The 22631-nt window shown below is 49.0% G+C and overlaps 1 protein-coding gene across 3 annotated transcripts in view; it reads right to left on the bottom strand.

The window, feature by feature from the left end:
* Positions 1–22631, bottom strand: part of LOC138510275 (guanine deaminase-like) — a 509865-nt gene that overhangs the window by 38034 nt on the left and 449200 nt on the right. For all 3 annotated transcript variants that reach the window (XM_069625809.1, XM_069625808.1, XM_069625810.1), the window contains one exon: positions 1322–1468. In XM_069625809.1, the coding sequence (XP_069481910.1) occupies positions 1322–1468 (147 nt within the window). The remainder of the gene's footprint in view (positions 1–1321; positions 1469–22631) is intronic.

Below are 22631 nucleotides of genomic sequence, written 5' to 3'. Positions count from 1 at the left end.
GTGAGTTTTACACTGGAAACAGTTATCTCTAATTATTGGAAGGGGCAAATGGGAACACACAGATAAATACAATTTTTGAAAACACTGTAAAAACACAACTGGAAGTAAAAAAAACTAAAAAAAACACTGATGAAACTACTCCTGTTGTAATAAAAGGTCTAAACCAAGTGTGCCTTCAGCTACTTGATTTGTAACCAGTATGTGCTCTAGCAATTGATTCTTGAACTGAATTCCTGTTAAAAATAAGAATTGCCAAAGACAACAGTTTTGATTTTTGAATAGGCATTTGGCAGACAGATACTAAAATGTTACGGGATGCCCTGCGCGTCAGGTTCAATGAATGAAAATACTTATTCAAAATGGCTGTCGTGGTTGTAGAAGGCGGGACTCCATACAGAGCCCCAAGGCGGGGGAAATATGAGGAGGGAAGCTGCTGCCGCAACAATCAGTAAGTGGGACTGGGGAGTGAGGTTGGGAAAAGTAAAACAAAAAAAAACTTTGGGGGGAAGATGGCGGCCTGCAGCGGGTGAGACGGCCTGTGGGTTCCATGGAATGCGTGCTGAGATTAGAAGTTTCAGCCCGCGTTTCATGGAATCTGATTGGCTGCTCCTCCCCGTCCCGGGTGCTAATGGCTCTTATGACGTCTTAAGAGGAATCAGGTGGGCTAATTCCACTGAACTTAAATACTGTTACAACTGTTGGAAGTGAAGGTAAATTTCCCAAATTCCGAATTGCGGTTATTCCCTATTACGGTGGCCGATTGGACTCCATTAGAGATTGGAAGAATTACCGTTGGGGATAAATCTACAGTCGAGCATTCCACTGTCGATAAAGCTTCATTATTCTACAGGATATACATACAGCAATGTGCTGGAGCTATTTCCCCCTGTCCACCTTTGAACTCCTGATATGGCAGAGTGGTAAACATGGTGGTTATTCTGTGAATGCCACTTTTTTGGAATGAGGACCATTTTCTATGTTGATATTTTTTCAATTCAAGGCTTTGTTAGTCAAATGTCATCAATCAGTATGTTGCCTGAATTCCTTTGATGAAATATGCAATGAAAGACTGTTATATTATTAATTTAGTTGAACAATTTTATAAATACCCACTTTTAAATGACAGTGCTAACTTTCTTGAAATAAAACAGACTCTCAGTTCTTGGCTCTAGGGAAATTGCAGTAGCGAATGTAACAGGCACTTAATTCATTAAAGACAGATTGGGAGCTTTGTAAATGTCTGCCTTACTGCAACATTTATCTGAAAAAATGACACACAAACATTTATTTGCATTCAGAGATGTACAGATATTTCTTGTACCTTGGCTGCCCCCAAGTGTTGCTAGTCTGAAGACTTCCTGGTAGGTGAGAACTTCGACCGTCGGATCTTGTATGAAGAGCATCTTGGAGGTGTCCATCGCTCTCCTGAAGGCATCTAGGATGGAAGCTGAATAACCACCTGCAACATCTACAAAAGATCATGGCTGTTAGATTCCTAAAATCCACATAATTGGGGAGCAGTCACGTGGATGCATGCAATAGATAACACTAGGACTTAGAAACAAGGAGAAATGAGTTGACGTCTAATGGCAGTGAACAGGAATGATATTACAGTTAATTTATAAGGGAACAAGGCTATTCCAGCACTAAGTAGTTTTACAGTCTGCATTTAGAACAGGCATTGGGTCTGACCTGTCTGGAATATGTGTCTATTGTAAGATGTGTATCAGTGGATGGCAGCTATGGGCTGGGGGCTCCCCCTCCCTGGCTCCTACTTTGAATGAGGATCGACCACCTCCCCCTACCCCTCCCTTGGGCACCTGCCTCACATCAGTGGTGGTCTCAGGGTGCCACGGTCGGACCCCCGTCCATCCCTGGAGGGAAAAGCTCTAGCAAACCAGGCCAGAGCTCCAGAATGGCTGTGAGTGTTGCTCCCTCCCTTGGGCACTTGCCTTGCACGTGGGTGGAACGTCAGCCTGCCCAGCAGCGGACTAGGGGCACCCTGGTTGGATACTAGTCCCTCCCTGGAGGGAAAGCTCTATCGCTCCCCTGCCAGAGCTCAAGGATGGCCGGGGGTTGCTGCCCCTCCCTTGGGCACCTACATCGCATGTGGGTAGACCATCTGTCTGCCCAGTGGCTGACCCGGGGCGCCACGGCAGGGTACCAGTCTGGACAATCAGATACCGCCGTAGTTCCGACCATAAACAATGCTGACTAGCAATTTGGCAGGGTTAATCACATGACCCACCGAGCTGCTTCAGAGAAAAACTAAAGACTTTGGTATTATGAGGAGTATGGTTGCAAAGCTGAAACTTAAAGGAATTGATGGAAAGGTACCCCCAGGTGTGGAGCCTGCGGCTTAATTTGCTCAGCACGTCAGACCTCACCAGGCCCGGACACGGAAAGGATTGACAGATTGGTGGAAAAGGTAGTTTGAATGCATGGGCTGTAGTGGCATCCCTCCCATGAGCCATGCAAACATGGGCTGGAGGGAAACCATTCCAACAACTATATAAGCTGAAGGAGCAGCCTGGAGAAGCAAAGCCTGGTGGAGAAGGCTGTTTGAACACACAGCTGTTGCAGCGTCCCTCCCATGAGCCCTGCAAACGTGGGTTAGAGGGAAACCATGCCCACAACTGTAAAAGCTGGAGAAGAGGCGAAAGTTGGTGGAGAAACCTGTTTGAAGCTGCAGGCTGTTGCAGCATCCCTCCTGTGAGGCCTGCAAAAGTGGGCTATAGGGAAACCACGCCCACAACTATAAAAGCTGGTGGAGTGGCCTGAAACAGCAAAACCCAGTGGAGAAGGCTGTTTGAAGCCGGGGGCTGTTAGAGCAAGTTGGCGGTGGCAAATTGGAAGGCCCTGATTAGCAGAAGGGCTTTTAGCAGTAGGGAGCAGCAGCTGTTTGGTGAGGCACATTTCTGAGGCGGTTTCTTCCCACGACACAGGGACTTTGGAAGTGCTCCTGGTAGTTTTCAAAACCTGCTAGTGTGTGAGAAGATGCAGGCAAGTGAAGGTACGCGCACACATGCTCATGCCTAAAAAATACAACCCGCTAGGGAAAAAGGCTAAGAGATTCTTGCAAGGATAACAAGTTTTAATCACACAAAAAAAAGGTATGCCAGCAAAGAACTCTGCGGCCCAAGAATGTTCTGCCGAAAAGGTGGTACAAGCACAATATTATAAGGAAGCAAATAGTCATCAGTGACGTAGACATGTACAGTAAAAACCTGCGTGGCTGGTTGGTGAGACCTTACACATGGTCAGCCTGCCCTATAGGCGGTACCAGGTCATTAGCCGCAGCCCCATCCACCGGTCTTCCATCACGTGGGGTCTGCTGCGCTCATCATCGCCAGGTAACCAAGGTCAAGTTTTCAATTAGATACTATGTAAGACAATGCTACTCTATCATTATGGCGTGCACCTGGAGGCTTGGGGACTGGCACAGGGGAGGCTTGAGATCATGCAGACCCACACATTCTTCACTCATTCTGTATCCCACTATCCGCACCCAAAGTATTCCACCCTGTACCTCGAACTAGAAATCTTGCCATTATGAAATAAGGCTGAATGGTTGGGTTCTTTTAGATCTTTTATGGCCAAAGGGTTTAGGGTTAGTGGTCTGGTGTCACCTACATCGTGGAATTTAGGGGTCTCGGGACTGGGACAGTTGTTGATGCCATAACTCATGGTTGGCTGGGTGAGGGTCCGAGATCTGCTTTGGGCTGGTTGTGATGAACGTGCACTGTGAGGCACCTGGTACTGTCTCGCGGCCTTGCAGGGCGCATTCCTTCTCGGCATAACACGTATTAGCAACAGTTGTGGAACAAAGGAGAGTTTCTGTGGGATCTAACAGTGTGGGTCTCTCAACCATCAGCGCTTGGGCCTGTTCAGGTTTCTTCGTTAGGTTCATGGTCTATATCGTGCAGCCCCGAATGTTTCTACCATATCTACAAAATGGCGGGTGTTTATATGTGCGCACTACATCTAAGCATCTACATTTCACATAGTATTGTGTTCATGCTTGGTCCCTGAATAGACCCCCTAACCCCTGGCACATCACACGGGTATTTATTGGATTTGCCTTACTCTAAAGTGCCTAGGGGGGTGCGATAGGTTCATCTCCTTCCCAACACAAGGCAAGTGATCTTTTAAATTGTAACTGGGGAACTGCTTACAATCTGCCCAGTAGCTGTGCCCAAGAGCACCCACATTGTCGTTGGGGTGGGGTGCTGTGACAATGACTAAGGGCCCCCTAGCGCCAGATGCTTGCCAGGTGCTTCGCCACACACACCAACTAACCCGTAGGGTGAGAAATGAAGAACGGCGCTACAGGAGCAAGCACTTGTGAACAAGGCTTACTGCTGTCTCTGGTAACTGGGAAACAGGGGGCCCTTACAGACTTTGTCAAGGTGAATCTGGGCTGGAAGTGATCTCATGGACATTAGTTATTGACTTAAACTCTCTTGAACCCTCTGATGTATGGGTTGGAGCTTCCCATGAGGGCTGGAAATACCTATGCAATATCAATGTTCAATGCTTGCTGCTACTTGACTAATACCTACACCTGTACTTTTAAATTGGTCGAATCCATAATGATTGACTGATTACATTTTCGTACTTTTAATATAATTATTAGCGTTGTTTGTTTGTTATTTGGGCCTACAGAATAGCTCTGTTGTCTATATATATATTATTACTCCGTAACCTAACATGTCTAAACGCAAGGCCATTACTTCTATATCACCCAAGGACCGGCAGACACAGTTGTATAAGATGTTTGAACCCATCAGGGAGGTAAATGGGCCTCATAACATAAGCTGGTGTGGAAATAACATGCCAATAATAACGTTTACTGGCACATTTCCACATACTACAAGTTTGGTGGTGGGGTGGCCAGATTTACCTGCAGCTCCAAGCTGGAGGTAATTCCGGCACCCCACCACCACAAAATGCTGATATTAAAGGCATTGGTATTACCAGGAATTCCCCCCATGGAGTCCTACGGGACACCATGAAATGGGGGCCAGCACTTACCACCACTTGTAATCTGCTGGTTAATCTGGCAGATCAAGTAGCGGTAATGGTATTACCGTTTGGTGGTATCCTGCTGGATTAGCAGCAGGATACCATCAAACGTGTAATGAGGTTTGTCTTGATCTCTGAAATCCAAGGTTTGATACAGGACATTGACTCCCTTGAGAGGAAGAACGAGGAAAAGGTTGTAGGGGAGAAACCAAGAGTAGGTAATGTGGGGCCTATTTGTGTAGGTGCAGTGGTAACTGTGTGGCGGAGGGTGGCAGTGCTGAGGTTATCAAATCAGACTCAGGAGACATGGAATTGCCTGCCCATGCACGTGTGCTGTGATCGATGGAATGGCTTGAACTAAAAGAAGACCCCCTTCCGGCCCATGAGATTGGGAAAAAGTACTGATCAGGAGGGGGGAAGAAAGCTTCTTCTGCCAGCCAAAATAGGTAGTCTTAACATCAATGGTGCTCATGAAGGCTGCAGGGATTTTGTTGAGATACACACCCTTGTACTTGAGGAATGATGTGATGGGCCTATTACTCCTGATCAAGCTGGCCCCGTAGTGAGTGGTAGTACTTTGGAAGAGATTTCTTTGCAGAGAGAAGGCGAAGAAGATGAAGTGGTTGTGATCAGCCCTTCTGTAGTTTTGTCTAATAGGTTAAGTATTTTAAGCCCAGAAGGAACACCTCAGCAAATGAACATCATAAATAAAGAGCCTTCCATAGGAAAAGCTGATCAACAGTTAAAACAAAAATAATAATACTATGCAGAGCAAGGAGGGAGGGCATAAACCGGGGAAAATTGTAAACCGTGCCCAAAAACCTGTTTTTGTTCACCCGTCCTCCCAACCTGATGGAAGAGATTAAGAGCCTAAAAGCTTGTATATTCGACACTGTTGTGCATGACCTTATTAAGGAAATGGGGGGTTGAAAAACCAAATACAGTAATTATTGCAGTTATTTCAGGATGGGGAACTGGGGTGCCACACTTTGCTTTTAGCCACTAAGTCTATGGTGGGGTCACAGGTTCATCTAAGAGCGATAAACACAAAAAGTGGAGGAACTAAGGAGCTTACCAATATACCCCCTTCTGCTCAGATCATCCTGCCAGTACTGATTGTATGAAACAACCAAGGTATTCACCCCTCTAAATGTTTATGCAGGGATCATACCCATCCTTCAGTATCTGGCCCCTTAATTGATGTTATCAAGCGACATGCTGCTAATCATCCTGTGTATTACCCAGGCGGCCTGTAGCTGGTGCACTGCTTCGGAGCACTGGGGTGGGCCAGACCCAGCTCCAAAGTGTTCGTATGGATGCACCATCCGTTACCATGTATAACGTCCCCAGGCTCCCACCTAATGCCTTTGAGTCTCAAATCTCTTTAACCAACAAAATGCATACATTGAATAAGGATGGCGAAAGGGTGTACTTTGATCATCAGGGAGGACATAGTAAGATGTCAGCGGACGACAAAAATGCCCGATAACAGCTGTGAATATATTCAAATAGCTTTCACCAGTAATTCCCTAGTGGAGGGGTTATTGTCTATTGATTTTGAACATATCCCCCGTTGGCTCATCCATAATTCTGACAGCACACCACCCCCAGCAGATGTCCAAAACACCTTCAACTATCCCTCCATAAATACTTCCCCTCTCAAGCTCTTCGCTCCTCTACCTCTAACTCCCTCAGAGTCAGTCGTTTTTCAAAGAAACAAGCTGTGGGTAGATCTCTGTCTTCAGCTGGGGCCTCCCTTTGGAACAGCCGCCCTGCCACTCTGAAACTTGAGGAGACCCAGGTTCAGAAAGCACCTCAAGACCTTCCTCTTTGCTTCTGCCTGTGCCCCCTTCTCCCCTGCTGATCTGTTTTCTCTCTCGGCTCTGTGCACCTGGCCACCCTCTGTCCCCCGGGCCCAGGTACCTGCTCACCCTGCCACCCTCCTGCACGGCCTCCGGGCCACCCCTTGCACTGGGGTCTGTATCTGTACCCATATAGTCCCCCACCCTGCTTCTCTTCTGCACTTATCAGACATACCCTGTTTGGCTAAACCCAGCACTTGCCACTTGCTTGCTGCACTACCACCGGTTATTGTCTTTATGTATTTATTTTATTTATTATTATTTATCTGTTTCTCCTCTGTTCCGCACTTTCCACTTATCTCCCTTTCCATGCACCTTTCCTCTTTTTCCCTTTCCCATACACTTGCATGTTCTCAATGTCACTGGGCCTAGTAAGATCATTGTTTTGTTCTCCCCTGTTCCCGGCCCTTGCCTTGTTGCGTTCAGAAAACACTTGTGTGAGAGCGTGATATAAATAAAATATCATATCATATATTACACCATATGATTATAACATAATTCACCCAATTCAGGCAGGTTTCCATAAAGGTAAAAACTGTGCACCAGAGCTTCCGATTGTTTGTACTAGTGCAGAAGTATACCATTTTGAGGAAGATACATTTATATGCCATCTTCATCGACCTCAAAACGGCCTTTGATGGAGTCCCACGGGATCTACTTGGGCAGACTTTACAACGTAAGACAATGCTGGTCAAACTGTTGTCAATTGTAAAATCCCTCTACAGTAATAAAACCATGGTTCACTATGTCTTGGCAGAGGAGATAACACCACAATTCGTAATGACAAGGGGGTCGGGCAGGGGCGTGTCTTTGCCCCCCTTTTGTTCAGTGTCTTTATTGATGAAGTGATCAAGGAATGCTTGGATCCACCTAAATTGAGCACAAACAGATTTGCGGTCTCTTTTTTCCAGATGATGCTGTATTGTTATCGACCACGCCGCAGGGTATTAAGGAGACTTTGGCATCCTTCGTGAAAAAGTGTGAAGAGATTAAAATACAGGGAAAAACTAAAACCTTGGTATTCAGAACCTAAGTTCTCCAAACAACAACGTGTAACTGCTAGAGTTGAAGTTTGTGTCTTGAGCAGGTCAAATTGTATGATTACTTGAGGGTTAGATTTATTGAGAATGGGTTTTGGTCCTTCCAAATTGACAAAGCTTGCACCAACCTAAATCCTGTGGTGGGATACTGAGCTTCTGCAAACGACTTGGTAGGAGAGATCATTTCCCTGCAATTGAGGTATATAGGAAACAGGCTTTCACGTCCATCTCTTATGGGGCAGACATTTGGGGTTAGGTAAGCACTCCAAATTTAGCTAATGCAGAAATTAATTCCTGAAGAAGTTGTATCTGCTTTGTCAAGGGTCACTGAATGCCCTCATACACACGGAGGTCAATTTAGCCCTGATTGCCAATGAGTTAACAATAAAACTGACTGTGTACTGGCTAAAGCTATGGTGTAACCCACGGTTGGAGTTATACCGAGATGTTATTGTGCACTTGCTCAATTTGACTGGAGGAAAGAGCCTCCTGTGGGCTATTCACATGAAGAAAACCCTGACTATTCTGAATGAGCAAGTTCTCTGTCGGCTCCCAGTGTCCTTCAAATAAAGCAGCTTTAAACAGGGTCAAGACAGCTATACTTTCCCACAATAGGTTAAATAAGGCTACTGATTGTCAGAGAAATACCTCGAAAGCAAGCAAAAATTTGGATGTGTAGCGTAAGACTATATTGAACCACTGTATGCACAAGCCTTATATTTTGACTTCTGCATATATGGATGCTGGGCTTGTACACAAAATCCTGGGCCAGCTGTGGTACAGATATATGCCCATTGTGTAGCTTGGATGTAGAGATTGTACACCATTTTCTGCTTTTCTGCACAAACCTTAAAGTCTTGAGATTTTTTACCTAAAGCTCTTTTTTAGGGCGACCAATGTAGTGACATTCACTGATGCAATGACTCATCTGGCTTCCACTCAGGAACGGGATGTTGGGGGTCCTTATGACCCTGGAGGTAGCCATGACGCAGTTTGCGGCATGGCTACCCCCATTCCGGGTACTGGGTCTGGGTTCCTGGAATGGGGAAATACCGGGCCATTCCGACCTTGGAGGGCCCGGCATTTCCCCATTCCAGGAATCCAGACCCTGGACATCCCCATTCGAGCCCCCATAGGGCTCAATGGGAATGGGGAGGATACAAGCAACGGGCCCATTAATGATGGGCCCGTTGTTTGCATCCTGGTCTGCTTGCGGGTCCCGCGAGGAGACCTCGTAATGAGGCGGTAGGGGGTTAACGGGGCCAGCAGCTCTACTGGCCCTGTTAACACCCTACCGCCAGGGTCGTAATGACCCCCGTTGTCTTTCCAATATCCATATGTTTTCATCGGGCTTGGCTTAAAAGATTCAAGAGATGACGCTGACCTATTGTGTTTACCTGGTTTATTGTGCTTATCCTGGAACTGTTTTGTGTTAAATGATTAACCTGTGCATATACAGGGTTGTGAGTATACTCTCCCTAATTTATATCCCAAAGTATTTGAAGAGCTGCGAGTTATCTCTCCCTGTGTTGTACAATGCTTAATTCTGTGTGTCAGTAAGTTGTATGGAATACTCCTGCAAGTGATTTTCTTGTTGCTTTTATTTGCATATTTAGGTTGGTCTGTCTTATTCCTCTTAATGATCTGTTTTATACACAAGACAAGCCTTGTTTTATTGTTTATTTATGAGAAATACCTGTTTTTAATGTTTTACTTTATATCATTGATATGAAATATGTGCCCCTTAATGCTCTCTTGTATATCACTTTGATGTATATGTATTTATGACAAACTTTTATGGCTTCACGCCGAATAAATCGGCAGATTGATAGCTCTTTCTCGATTCTGTGGGTGGTGGTGCATTGCTGTTCTTAGTTGGTGGAGCAATTTGTCTCATTAATTCCAATAACGAACAAGACTCGTACATGCTAACTAGTTACACAACCCCCTACCGGTCGGCATTCAACTTCTTAGAGGGACAAGTGGCATTCAGCCACACGAGATCGAGCAATAACAAGTCTGTGATGCCCTTAGATGTCCGGGGATGCAAGAGCGCTACACTGAACAGATCAGCATGTGTCTACCCTTTGCCAACAGATGTGGGTAACCTGCTGAACCCCGTTCGTGGCAGGGATTGCAATTAATTCCCATGAACGAGGGATTCCCTGTAAATGCGGGTCATAAGCTTGCATTGATTAAGTTCCTGCCCTTTGTACACACACACACACACACATTGCTACTACCAATTGGATGGTTTAGTGAGGTCCTCAAATTGGCCTCGCCTGGGGCAGGCAACGGCACTGGTGGAGTGCCGAGAAGATGATCAAACTTGACTATCTAGATTAAGTAAAAGTCGTAACAAGGTTTCCGTAGGTGAACCTGAGGAAGGATCATTAATGGCAGAGGAGCCAGAAGAAGAGCAGTGGGCCCGACCTCAGTTGCGTCCCAGACGCATACATCCAAAGCCCGGCGCACCCGTCATGCAACATTCCCGACAGCGGATTGATCACCGGGAACAGGTGCCGGGGAGCAGGATCCCTCACACTGGAGGTGTCTGTGACCCCGCAGATGAACAAGGGCATCTGGAAGGCTTGGGTTAACATGCCGGGACATCCGTAACCATACAATGGAGAGGGAGCCCTGAACACTCCCCCATCTGTTTGAGCCAGTCCCTGAGCTGTTTTGCTTGCCCGGCACTTCTGTCTCTGGCATTTCATCTGGTGGATATTGGCAGGGGCCCCCTGGTCGGAAGGGAAGTCCTAAGTGGCGGCAGCCGGGATCCGAGGGAAACCTAGCTGTCCTCAGGTGGATGCGGGCACTGGCACGCTTATGCGAGCTCTGAGCCATGGTGCAGCCGGGCCTACTTGAAAGGCGGGAGTCGAGGTTCCAGCCACCTACCGCTGTGGTTGAGCTATGGCCAGGCTCGCCGACGCAGTGGGTGACCTTCCCTAGTGTCTCTGGAGCTTGGCCCCATGTGGCCAGGTTGGGGTTTGAAGACTCTAGCTGTCCAACCTACCCTCTTGCTTCCACCCCGGCCCTCCTCTCCATCCCTCTGAAAGGGGAGTGGGAAGTCACGGAGGGTGAGCGATCGGCAGGGTGGGCCAGCGGGGTAGTGGCCTGTCCTTGTTGCCATGGGAAGTCCTGTTGCACTGCTGCAGAAGATGACGTGCAGGGTTGCTGGGCCAAGTGCTTGTTTAAAACCCTGATGATCTTGTCCACCTGCCAAATGGGGAGGCTGAGACAGGGCGCGGCTGTCTCGCCACGCGGGCAGGATGGGCAGCGCTGCCTCCCTCCAGCCTCTCCTGCAGCAACAGGCTACCCCCCACATCTGGAAAAAGACTTGCCTGTGACTCCTGGCAGTATGCTTGCACGTCAATGAAGAACATAGCTAGCTGTGAGAATTAGTGTGAATTGTAGGACACACTGATCATCGACATTTTGAACATACCTTGGGCCTCTGGGTTTCTCCCAGGTCTACGCCTGTTTGATGGTCACTTGAATGTCAATCGCAATGGTGACCCACTCCACGCATGGCTGGGCATGTCGTAGGGACACCATTCCATTAGTCCCCCTGTCAGGCCCTGATCAGCACCGTCAAAAGCTCCCTAGACCTGGTGCGAAGGCATGTTACCGGCGCGTCCTGGCCTCCCTGTTTTCCCCCTCGTGGAGTCGGGAGGGCCAGGCACCCGGAGTGCCCAAGTGGTGGTGGTGGCGGCAGCAGCAGCCTAAAAACCTGATGCAACCCCAACCTCCCCACCCCCGAGTAGCTGGCCGTGCCACGTTTGGCTGTCTGTTGTGACCCATGGCTGTCTGCGTTGGACGGCCCTGGAGTGCAGGCCTCTTCACCGTATCTGGCGGGCAACCTTTCCCAAGGCGTGGTTCAGCCCAGATCCGGCTAGCGCACACTTGGCACCCCCACTTCGCCCGAGAGCCCCGGATCCAAGGCCGGCCGCCCGAGCTTCGGCTCTGCGACTACAACCTCAGATCAGACCTCGCAATCCACTGAATGTATTACTTATTGGAGGAAAATAAACTAACCAGGATTCCCTCAGTAATGGCGAGGGAAGAGCCAGCGATGAATCCACATCCTGGGGCAGGCACAGGAAATGTGCCATACATAAGGCCCACTCACCAGTGCCGCTCAGGGGTCCCAAGTCCTTCTTAGGTGGACAGTATTAGGCTGGTGAAGGCCCCCAGAACGCCGGGATCAGATTTTCTTGGAGTCGGGTTGCTTGGCAATGCAGCCCAAAGTGGGTGGTAAAGTCCATTTAAGGCTAAATATGGGAGCGAGACCGACAGCCATCAAGTACCATAAGGGAATGTTGAAAAGAACTTTGAAGAGAGAGTTTAAGAGGGCGTGAAACCGTTGAGAGGTAAATGGGTGGGGTCTGTGCAGTCTGCCTGGTAGATTCAACACAGCAGACATGTCGGTCACCTGGAATGGCGGATCCCCTCGCGGGACTGCCACCAGAGTGCACTCAGCCCCCACAGGGAGCATTTCCTTTGTGGTGGTGCACTGCAAATGGCTCTGGGTCAGCTGGGAAGGCCCCGGGGGTAGGTGGCTCTCTGATCTGGCAGAGAGTGTTACAGCCCCCTGGCAGCACTTTCGCTATGTCCGTGGGCCAGTGAGATTAACCGCCGTCACGTCCTCCTCTAGCAACTGTCCACGGCCCTCTCGGTGGTCGGGCTCACTTCTCCCGGTGTGACTGTCGACTGGGGTGGACTGTCCTCTGTGTGCCCCAACTGTGTCATGCTGCTGGGCCGGGAGGCCCACCAAAGGTGGCAGGGATCTGAAATGATGTTGGTTACGCACCCGACCCGTCTTGAAACATGGACCAAGGAGCTTAACACCTTCCCAAATCCGGGGGGCTGAACAAAACCATTGTTGCAATGAAGGTGAGGGCCATCACACGCCGGCTGAGGCGGAATCCCATTCTAGCGTTGCAGCAGGAGCACCACCGACAGTCTCACCAACTCTGTCAGGGAGCTGGAGCATGAGCATGTGTGATAGTACCCAAAAGATGTTCAACTATGACTGGACAGGGTGAAGTCAGAGGAAACTCTGCTGGAGGTCGGAGTGATCCTGACATGCTAATCAGTCATCCAACCTCGGTATAGGGTCAAAAGACTAATCAGGTCACTAGTAGCGGGTTCCCTTCGATGTTTCCCTCAGGATAGCTAGTGGTCGGAAACTCCAGCTTTATCTGGTGAACAGAATGTTTAGATGTCATGGTGCCGAAACAATCTCAATCTATCCTCAAACTTTAAATGGGTAAGAAGCCCGGTTCGCTGGCGTGGAGCTGGGCATCGAATGCGAGGGCCCAGTGGGCCACTTCTGGTAAGCATAACTGGCTCTGCAGGATGAACTGAACGCTGGATTAAGGCACAGTTTTGCTGGTGCTGTAAAACTGCCGGTAATTCTGGCATCAGCACTTTTACTGCACCAGCAAAACACAACTTTGCTGGTGGGGGCACTGATTTACCTCCAGGCAGTTTCAGCCACTTGGAATATTCCGTAAACTGTATTGCTGCCAGATTTACCGGCGGGATATCACCAAAACTGTAATGAGGGCCAATGTCTCTCTTTTGATCCTTTGTGAGGTCAGGTAACGGCTCTGTCAAGGGAATATACAGTGGAATCTGAGGTGCATATGTGCCAAGTCAGAAGAAATTGTCCATGAGGCCCTGGCGGACAATTCATCCTTCCCTCGTCTCCTCATGTATGTCTGTGGTGCCCTATATTCAGGTGCAACATCTTCCTCATCTGAGCCAGTGGGGGAGCGGGGGAATGGTCCTCATCTGGAGGCATTTCTATGTTCCCTGGTATGCACAAGTTGTGCAACAATACGCATATGATTACAGTTTTGCTGACTTTCACATTGCCATACATGAGGGCACCACCTGTGTGGTGGAGACACCCGAGTTTGGCTTTGAGCAATCCAAAGGTGCCTTCAATGGATGACCTGGTCCTCCTCTGGGCCTCATTATAGGCTGTCTCCTGTGGTGTATCAGGATTCTTCATAAGCATCATCAGCCACAGTAACTGTGGATAGCCTGCATCACCTACAAAACATAAATTAACAGTGTGAGACATGGCGGTTTGTGGGTCGTGGTGCATGTATATGGCCTGATGTGATTTTGGCCAATGTGCACACATCAGCACATGTGCATGGCACACCTTGCTTACAATGCAGTGGATGGGCATTGGCCTACATGGTACTCTTGCAGTCATTCACAGAATATGAGACATCATTCATCATGTATTTGTCTATGCGCTGACATCACCAATGCAGTTGTCGCTATTGTTGTGGCCGTAGGCCATGAACAGGCCTATGACCATGCTTTGTCAGGGAATGGGTTTGATGGGTGCCCTGCTTGTGTTCTGCTACCTTGCAGAACACAAGCTGGGCCTAGAGACCCAAGCTACTCTTCACTGATGAGCCCCAACAAGGGTGAAACATGTTTTGGGATGCTTGTGGTCTCGTGCAGAAGGGATGTGACCTAGCAGTTCGGGCTGGACTTCCCCTTTTGGGGTGGGACCAAGCCTGATTTGCATATGGTCTTTTCCCTTCTGTAATGGCTTGGCAGGTGAAGAACAATGGTCTGGAGGGTTGCCCTGAGCAATGCCAGTGGTTAAGATTCAGTCTAAACCTTCCAGCCATCACCTCTTTGTTTTTGCTTTGTCACCCCGAGTGGGACGGTTATGCCCAGACGTGGGTCCCGTGCCTGCTGGGCCTAGAGACCCAAGCTACTCTTCACTGATGAGCCCCAATAAGGGTGAAACATGTTTGGGGATGCTTGTGGTCTCGTGCAGAAGGGATGTGACCTAGCAGTTCGGGCTGGACTTCCCCTTTTGGGGTGGGACCAAGCCTGATTTGCATATGGTCTTTTCCCTTCTGTAATGGCTTGGCAGGCGAATAACAATGGTCTGGAGGGTTGCCCTGAGCAATGCCAGTGGTTAAGATTCAGTCTAAACCTTCCAGCCATCACCTCTTTGTTTTTGCTTTGTCACCCCGAGTGGGACGGGTATGCCCAGATGTGGGTCCCGTGCCTGCTGGGCCTAGAGACCCAAGCTACTCTTCACTGATGAGCCCCAACAAGGGTGAAACATGTTTGGGGATGCTTGTGGTCTCGTGCAGAAGGGCTGTGACCTAGCAGTTCGGGCTGGACTTCCCCTTTTGGGGTGGGACCAAGCCTGATTTGCATATGGTCTTTCCCCTTCTGTAATGGCTTGGCAGGCGAAGAACGATGGTCTGGAGGGTTGCCCTGAGCAATGCCAGTGGTTAAGATTCAGTCTAAACCTTCCAGCCATCACCTCTTTGTTTTTGCTTTGTCACCCCGAGTGGGATGGGTATGCCCAGACGTGGGTCCCGTGCCTGCTGGGCCTAGAGACCCAAGCTACTCTTCACTGATGAGCCCCAACAAGGGTGAAACATGTTTGGGGGATGCTTGTGGTCTCGTGCAGAAGGGATGTGACCTAGCAGTTCGGGCTGGACTTCCCCTTTTGGGGTGGGACCAAGCCTGATTTGTATATGGTCTTTCCCCTTCTGTAATGGCTTAGCAGGCGAAGAACGATGGTCTGGAGGGTTGCCCTGAGCAATGCCAGCGGTTAAGATTCAGTCTAAACCTTCCAGTCATCACCTCTTTATTTTTGCTCTGCTACCTTGCAGGCCAGGATGTCCCGTGCAGTCACCTGAGTTCAGTATGTATACTGGGGTAAGTCATGGCTCGTCACCTATTCAGTGCTTTATTGGTGACACATCATGGGACTTGTAGTTGTCTCACATTACTCCTCATTCTGTTCCCCATGTGAGTCACAGTGATATGTCTTTTTCAGATTGACTACTACTTATCCACAAACCATGTAAACTGTCCTCTATGTGTGTCCATGTACACTAGTAGGGTGCTGTTCCTCATTACATGGCATCATGTATGACTCCAAAGTATTGGGCGCAGCAGTAGCGGATTGTGAGGTCTGTGTCGAAGTCATTTTGACATTCATGGAATGGTACTGTTTCCTGTTCCGGTATGCCAGCTCCATTGCCTGGGGGGGGTACCAATGCCACCATAGAGTTGGAGAAATGGGCAATGGTGTAGAAACATGCCTTAGCTGTGTGCAACTGCGCCTGGGGGATGGGCATGGAGATGTGCTGATAGGCATGCCTCATGAGCGCCTCCAGAACTTGGTCCTGCACCTTTGAGAAAGTGGGCTGGGACATTGCATGCAATATCCCAACAGTGTGTTGGAATCCGCCCATGACGCAGAAGTGTAGGACAGACACAAGCTTCAGCGGGAAGGAGGTCAGCCTGGATCAGGGTGAGCAGGTCTGTGATGGTGGGACGGTCCAAACTATACAGGGTCACTAATTGGCTGTCCATCAGTATCCAAGGGGATGGGCGGACACGTGGTATGGGTGCCCTTCACAGCACACGTCTCCTGCTCCTTTGTGGTGCCTGTCTCTTTCCCTGCGTCTATAGCTGGATGAATAGTATGAGGTTGTGGATCCCATAATCGACGGCTGCTTGTGGCTGCATGTTGCTTGGATGTGTGATGGGGAAGGTGTGGCCCTTAAATACTCCTCCTGAGTGGAGCTGGTGTACCTGCCCCTTGGTTTCAATCACCTGTACGCATTTAACTCCACCTTTATGTTGGGGGTAACTGTGCTGAGTTTTTATGCTGAATTACCGCAGATTTTTGGAGCAAATTCCGCTGATTCTCCAATTGTAATGCAGCGGAAATGTTTTTTTCTGGCTGCAATTCTGCTGACATAATTAGCCCCGGCGCTAATTCAGCCAGTTCTCAGAGGAATTACCGTTGGAGGTAATTTAGCCACTGGAATTAATGCCAATGTTCTGTGAGTCATTATTCGGTGTAGTGGTATAGTTGGCAGTAACAGATTTACTGCTGATTTCACCACTTACCAATATACTTGTAATGAGGCCCTATGTCTGTCCTTTGATCCTTTGTTAGGCTGGGTAACACCTATCTCCAGTAGGACAGCCTCCCAACAGGAGCTGTCCTCTAAAACATGAATAAAAGTGTACATCATACACAAAAGGACTAGCCTCACACCAAGGGGTTACATAACAAAGGGCCTTTTTGGTTCTTTGGGTCTGAGAAAGGGGCGGGTTAGTTTGGTCAGAGGGAGCTCAGCACAGTTGGGGAAATATTCTGCTGTCTTGTTTCTCTCTGTACAACTCTTTCCTTCCTGTGTCCTCCACTTCCTTTAGCACAAATCACTTTGGGCCTGATGCAAAAATGCAAGGGCCACTAGTCAAAAGTACACACATTGGACCTCTTAAAGAAGGCTTGCTTTGGTCTAGTCACCTGTGGCCAATACAGAGGGGGTCTCCCACCCTTTCTGAATTTATTTTGGGTTCACTTTGGACATTCAAGAAGAATTCATTTGGACCTCTTTTGCGGGAGCAGTCCTCTCCAAAGTTATCGCCCAGTGAGGTGAAGATTAAGTGTTCCAAGACAGACACAAGCTATGCTCTGTAACCATTCCCAGGGCACATTGGGGTGACCTGCTGCTGGAGCAAGATATTCCTTTCTTCTAGCCACACAGTAACCAGGACCTCACTGAAGGTGAAGGCTCCTGGAGGTGTTTGCTAGCCTCTCCCGTGTTGGGATCATATTGTATGAACCCCTGGATTGAGCGGGTCATTACAGGTTTGGCAGTGCTGAAAAGTGCCGGTAAAAGTGGTGGTAATTCTGTTCCACCACCTTTCTTGCACCACTTAACTACAGGTTTGCTGGTGGGGGATGCCTGATTTACCCCAGGCCAAGATTTTGAGGTAAATCAGACCCCATCTGCAAAAAAACAGCCAGTATTTCCAGTGCCGGTAATACTGACAATCCCCTCAATGGAGTCCAAGGAATGGGGATTTACCACCCTGGGAATGGTAATACTGTTTGCTGGTATTCCGGCAGATTTATCGCTGGAATACCAGCAAACTCCTAGTGACCCCCTTAGCATCCTGAGAGCCAGAACAGGCAGAATTCCTGTTTTTTGCCATCAAACCACTTTGAGCCAAATGTAAAACTCATGCGACAATCGCCGAACCAACAGGACCTGTCAGTGATGCTTATGGCACTCTCTTGATTTTGAAACTGCTGTCCCTGCATCTTCGATCTAGTCTGCCAGGCACCACACCAGCTGAGCGTGCTATTGCATTGTTGCCTCGGCTCAAACCAGATGTTCGCTGCTGTGGAAGTACTTTTGAAGTGCTCTTTCTCGACCAAACTCTTCGAGCCATCAGCACCTTCGTCTACGACCATGCTTGAATATTGAACTAACCCTGTTGACCCCATCGACCCACTTCATTACAGTGCTTTGTCAACAGGAAGCCACTTTTCAAACCCAAATAGACGACTGCTCCCTGTCTGGATCACCACAACTCACTGCATCCAAACTCGCTTTGAACCTCTCAAACAATTATTAGAAGCCTGGTGCAATGCTGTTGAACCTCCAAGAACAGCAAGAAGGTTGTATTGACTCCAAACTGCCCCGCTGGTCCAGCTTTGGTCCTTAGAGACTGGTTAGGTCACCTTTGATCCCTTTTCTCGCAAAAGACACATCCTATTACCATCATGGTGGTTTGGATGCTTTTCACCTCTGTTTCATTAACCACAGTGATGCATCCTTCTATCTCATGCATATTCTGTGTTCTTTCCACAGGGGTGGGATTTTTGTAGTGTTGTTCCATTTTACCATACCACAAAGTTGCCCCAGTTACCATCCTTGTCCTCTTTTTAGTTGAGTGACAGCTACGAGCACCTCCACTAGTGCTTCACACCATGAACCATTCCCAATAAGCTGCTAGTGACCCACAGCCTAAATACCCCCTCCACCTCTGTCACTCCTCCATGTGCTGCACCAGAACACCCTCCTCCTAAATCCAGTGGCCCGTCTCAGATCACAAACCACCCAAAATTGGGGATAGTGGAGGGTTTTAGTGTGCCTTTAAATGGTGGCATGACCGAGCTGCAAAGACCATGGGGCCTCATTATAACTTTGCCGGTCCGGAAACAACAGTGCCGGTAAGGTTACCAGCACTGTTGTTTCCGGACCGGCAAAGTACAAGTCTGCCTGCCAGGCACAGAGGCCACGGTAGGCAGACTGCCACACGGGAGCACCGGCACAATTAGAAACAGTGCCAGTGCTTCCATGGCCCCCATTCCCATAGAGTCTCATGGGACACCTGACTTCTCGGACCGCTGGGGTTGTAATGCCCTGGTGTTACCGGGAAGTCAGGCGCCTGTAAATTATTCCGAGTCCAGCAGCAACCCGCCGATAGCACTGGCAGGGTTACCGCCGGACTCGGAATGAGGCCCCATGTCTCATCTGTCAGCCATCTTGGCTCTTCCTGCCCTCCCTCACTGCAGCTAAACCTTGTGTGTTTGCCCTTTTTATAATTCTCCCTTTCCAACTGCTATCTTGTAAAACAAGTAGAATCTTTTAGGGGAGGTTTGCTTGTTTTTCAATTTCCTTTAAAAAATATTTATAGACCCCTTCTTTTTATTTTAGGGGACATGATGCCAATTATGTTGCACTAGCATCATGTTATGTCAGGTTATTTTATGTAATGTTTCATTATTTAATTTCATATTAAAATCTAATGTCACGCACTTGGAGCAGCCATACTGTGACAGGTAGAACTTTTAAAAACACTCCAATAAGTAAATAAATTCAGAAGAACGGCACTCAGTTTATGAACTGGGCCATAACACCTAATGTAGACACAAAAAATGTGAGCTGGTAATGAGACTCTACACCCCTGTTTGGACCTTACATTCACAAGCTGCCCTCTTTTAGCAAGTCAAGGTAACTGCAGCCCAGATCTAGAATTATAGACAAGTCTAGATTATGCAGATTAACACCCAGAAAAGAGCAGCCTCAGGCCAAGAGGAGTCCTGACTTATGCATCTCTGAAACAATCCTCATAAAGTTCATAGAAGGCATTGAGAACTTCAAGGAAGCCCTGCCCAGAGCTTTGCTGTCATGGGAGCCATGTCTCAAAACCCATCACTGTTTAAAAGTTCATTTTTATCCACCAGTCCTTCCTGTCTGTATAACTGACTTTTCGTTGCCGAGTGTTAGGGGGCCGGCCAGTCCGGCCCGCCGTAATGATCGTGCCCTAGGAGGCCCATTGGGCTCATTGCGCAGCCGGGATGCAATAATCACGTGGATACAGGTACATAGCTGCAATTGCTGAGAAAAACTCACATTGGAATCAAAGGTAAGTTTGAGGCATTACCATGTACACTCTTTACAAGGGGTCCACTAGCAACATTTGTCGGTTTGGCTTATTAGCTCACGAGTGATGGTGGTGACTACTTGGCACACAGGTAGTTCTGGCAAACACTAATGACATGCTTTCTTACTGGGCCCACTTTCAGCAGGCGTGTCATACACGGGATCACTGCTTCAAACATACATTACTACTGGGTCCACTTTAAGCGTAGCACATTTCCGGGATCACCCACTTCTAAAACATGCTTCATTGCTCATTGTCATAATAGGAGCTTAGGAACATGTATACATTGGCTCATACTACACACGTTCAGGACCTTGACACTCAGATCACTTTATTAGTCCCAAAAGTAGTATGGAGCACCCCACTAGCCGGCAAAGCCACACCGGGGATACCATGGCCACATCAGCAGTTTGGTCATGGGGACAGTCCCTCATTCTTAGTTCACAAAAGAGTAGGGAGAGCCCCACTAGCCGGCAAAGCTGCACCGGGGACACGGGGGCCACATTGGCCGTTGTGTCACAAGCAAGTCAATGCTCAGTCTGGGCTGAGCTTGCCAGTCACCGTTCAGTAGCTGGTAGAGGGTCTTCGGATCCCCCATTCCTACTGTTCCCGATGCAACTGGATGATGCTTCCAGCGGGGCATTGGACGGTGCTTACTTGCGGTGTTCGGTCTGGAGTCTTTTGCGACCCCCCATGTGGATGGGCAAGGGGGATCCTCTCCCTGCGTCCCCCATCAGATGTGGAAAGGCTGATGGCAGTGGTCATGGCTGCGCTGTCACTTTGGTAGCAGGTGGGGCATTGGAGAGGCTGCAAGATGCCGCAATATCTCCAGGCCCAGCTGTGATCTTGGCCTTCTGGCAGCAGCCTGGGCCGGGCCAAGTTCAGTCTTCCCCAGACAGGAGCTATTACCATGCACTGTGGCAGTTGTGGGCCCGCTGTGTCTTCACTCCCCCCAGTGGGAACAATTTGTGTCAATTCCGCGGCAATGAAAGTTGCACCAGGACCAGGATCCCCCTGACAGGAGATGACAGCAATGTATTAGGGCTGTGCCGTCTTTCCAGGTTCACCTTCTGCCTGAACGCGTGGTCAGGCCAATGCTGTTGTGCCCTTGTCATCTCCCCCAGGCGGAAGATTGCTGTGGCTGTGGTCCAGGTTGTGCCATCTGTGGGCTCTCCCAGGTGGGAGGGATTTGTGGTGAAGGGCGGGGTGCAGGAGAGGCAGCAGTCCAAGACGTGCCATCTCTGGCCCTAGGTGTCAACCCAGTTTATCCAACGCAGTTCCGTTGGAGGTGTTCGATCCATGTGAGGTTGAGGTTGGCGATGTCTTCTGTGACGCCTTCCTCCAGGAAATTCTTGAAGGACCTGAAGGTTTGTCTGATGGGTTTATGCTGGTGGTGCTTGACTCGAGGGTTGTACAGGGTGTTGAAAGGCATGGTCAGACAATTCATGGGGGAGAGGAGAGCTGTAGTGGGGGGAAGGCAGTGTGCTGCTGATTAGATCAAGGATGTTACCTTTCTCCTGGGTTGGGTCTTTTGTGTGCTGTGTGAGGCTGAGGCTGTCGAGAAAGCCAAGGAGAGCCCAGTTTGGTGGCCTTGTTGCCTGGGAGGTTGATGTCACCTAGGAAGATGTTTTTGGCGTGCGTCAGGGACATGATGATGGCAAGTTCAGTGAAGTCTCTGATGAAGGCAGTGTTGGGTTTGGGTGGTCTGTAGATGAATGGAAGGTGACTGTATCTGTCGGGGAAAGCAGGAAATGGCAGGACAGGACTTTGAAGGAGCCAATGTGGTTGACGTCAAGTCTGGTGCAGGGCCAAAAGGTCTTGTGGATGAGTGCCAGGCCTCCGTGTGTCTTGTTCGGCCGGTCTCTGTGTTGGATGTGTAGCCGTCGGGGACAAAGACGTCTAGGATGTGGGTGGAGGTGGTGTCAGCCAGGTCTCAGTGATGAAGATGGTGTCAAGTTTGTCTGTAGTGATGAGGTTGGTGCTGCCTGCTGCATGGGTGATAGCCGAGTGGACGTTGGCAAGCATCAACTTTTGTGTTGTGGATGGCGATGGGGTGCTGATGGGGGTGAGATTGCTGCATTGCAGAGTCCACCCCTTAGAGGAGGGATAATGTCATTGATGTTGGTATTGCCTGATGATGGTGGGGATGACCTGTGGAGATGGAGGGAGAAAATACATGTCAGGGCATGCTTACCTGATGTCTGAGCAGGGGTTTTCACTTGGGACGCCCGGGTGAGAGACACCCTTGATATAATAGTTAAGAGCAGAAAGGAAGAGGCAGGGCTAAGAAGGTGGGTGGGGCTGTGGCCACCTGGCCTAGATCCACTTGCACCTGTTCACCAACTGCAAAGGAAAAGAGGCTGGAGGGGTGCTTAATGAGGGAAAAAGAGGGACAAAACAGGAAGTCACCAACAGTTTATCAGTGGGGCTTAGGCAACTTGAC

Source organism: Ambystoma mexicanum, chromosome 6p (genome assembly GCF_040938575.1).
Source record: "Ambystoma mexicanum isolate Mex_15411 chromosome 6p, UKY_AmexF1_1, whole genome shotgun sequence".
Classification (NCBI taxonomy): domain Eukaryota; kingdom Metazoa; phylum Chordata; class Amphibia; order Caudata; family Ambystomatidae; genus Ambystoma; species Ambystoma mexicanum.
This window is presented reverse-complemented; position numbering and strand designations above follow the sequence as displayed.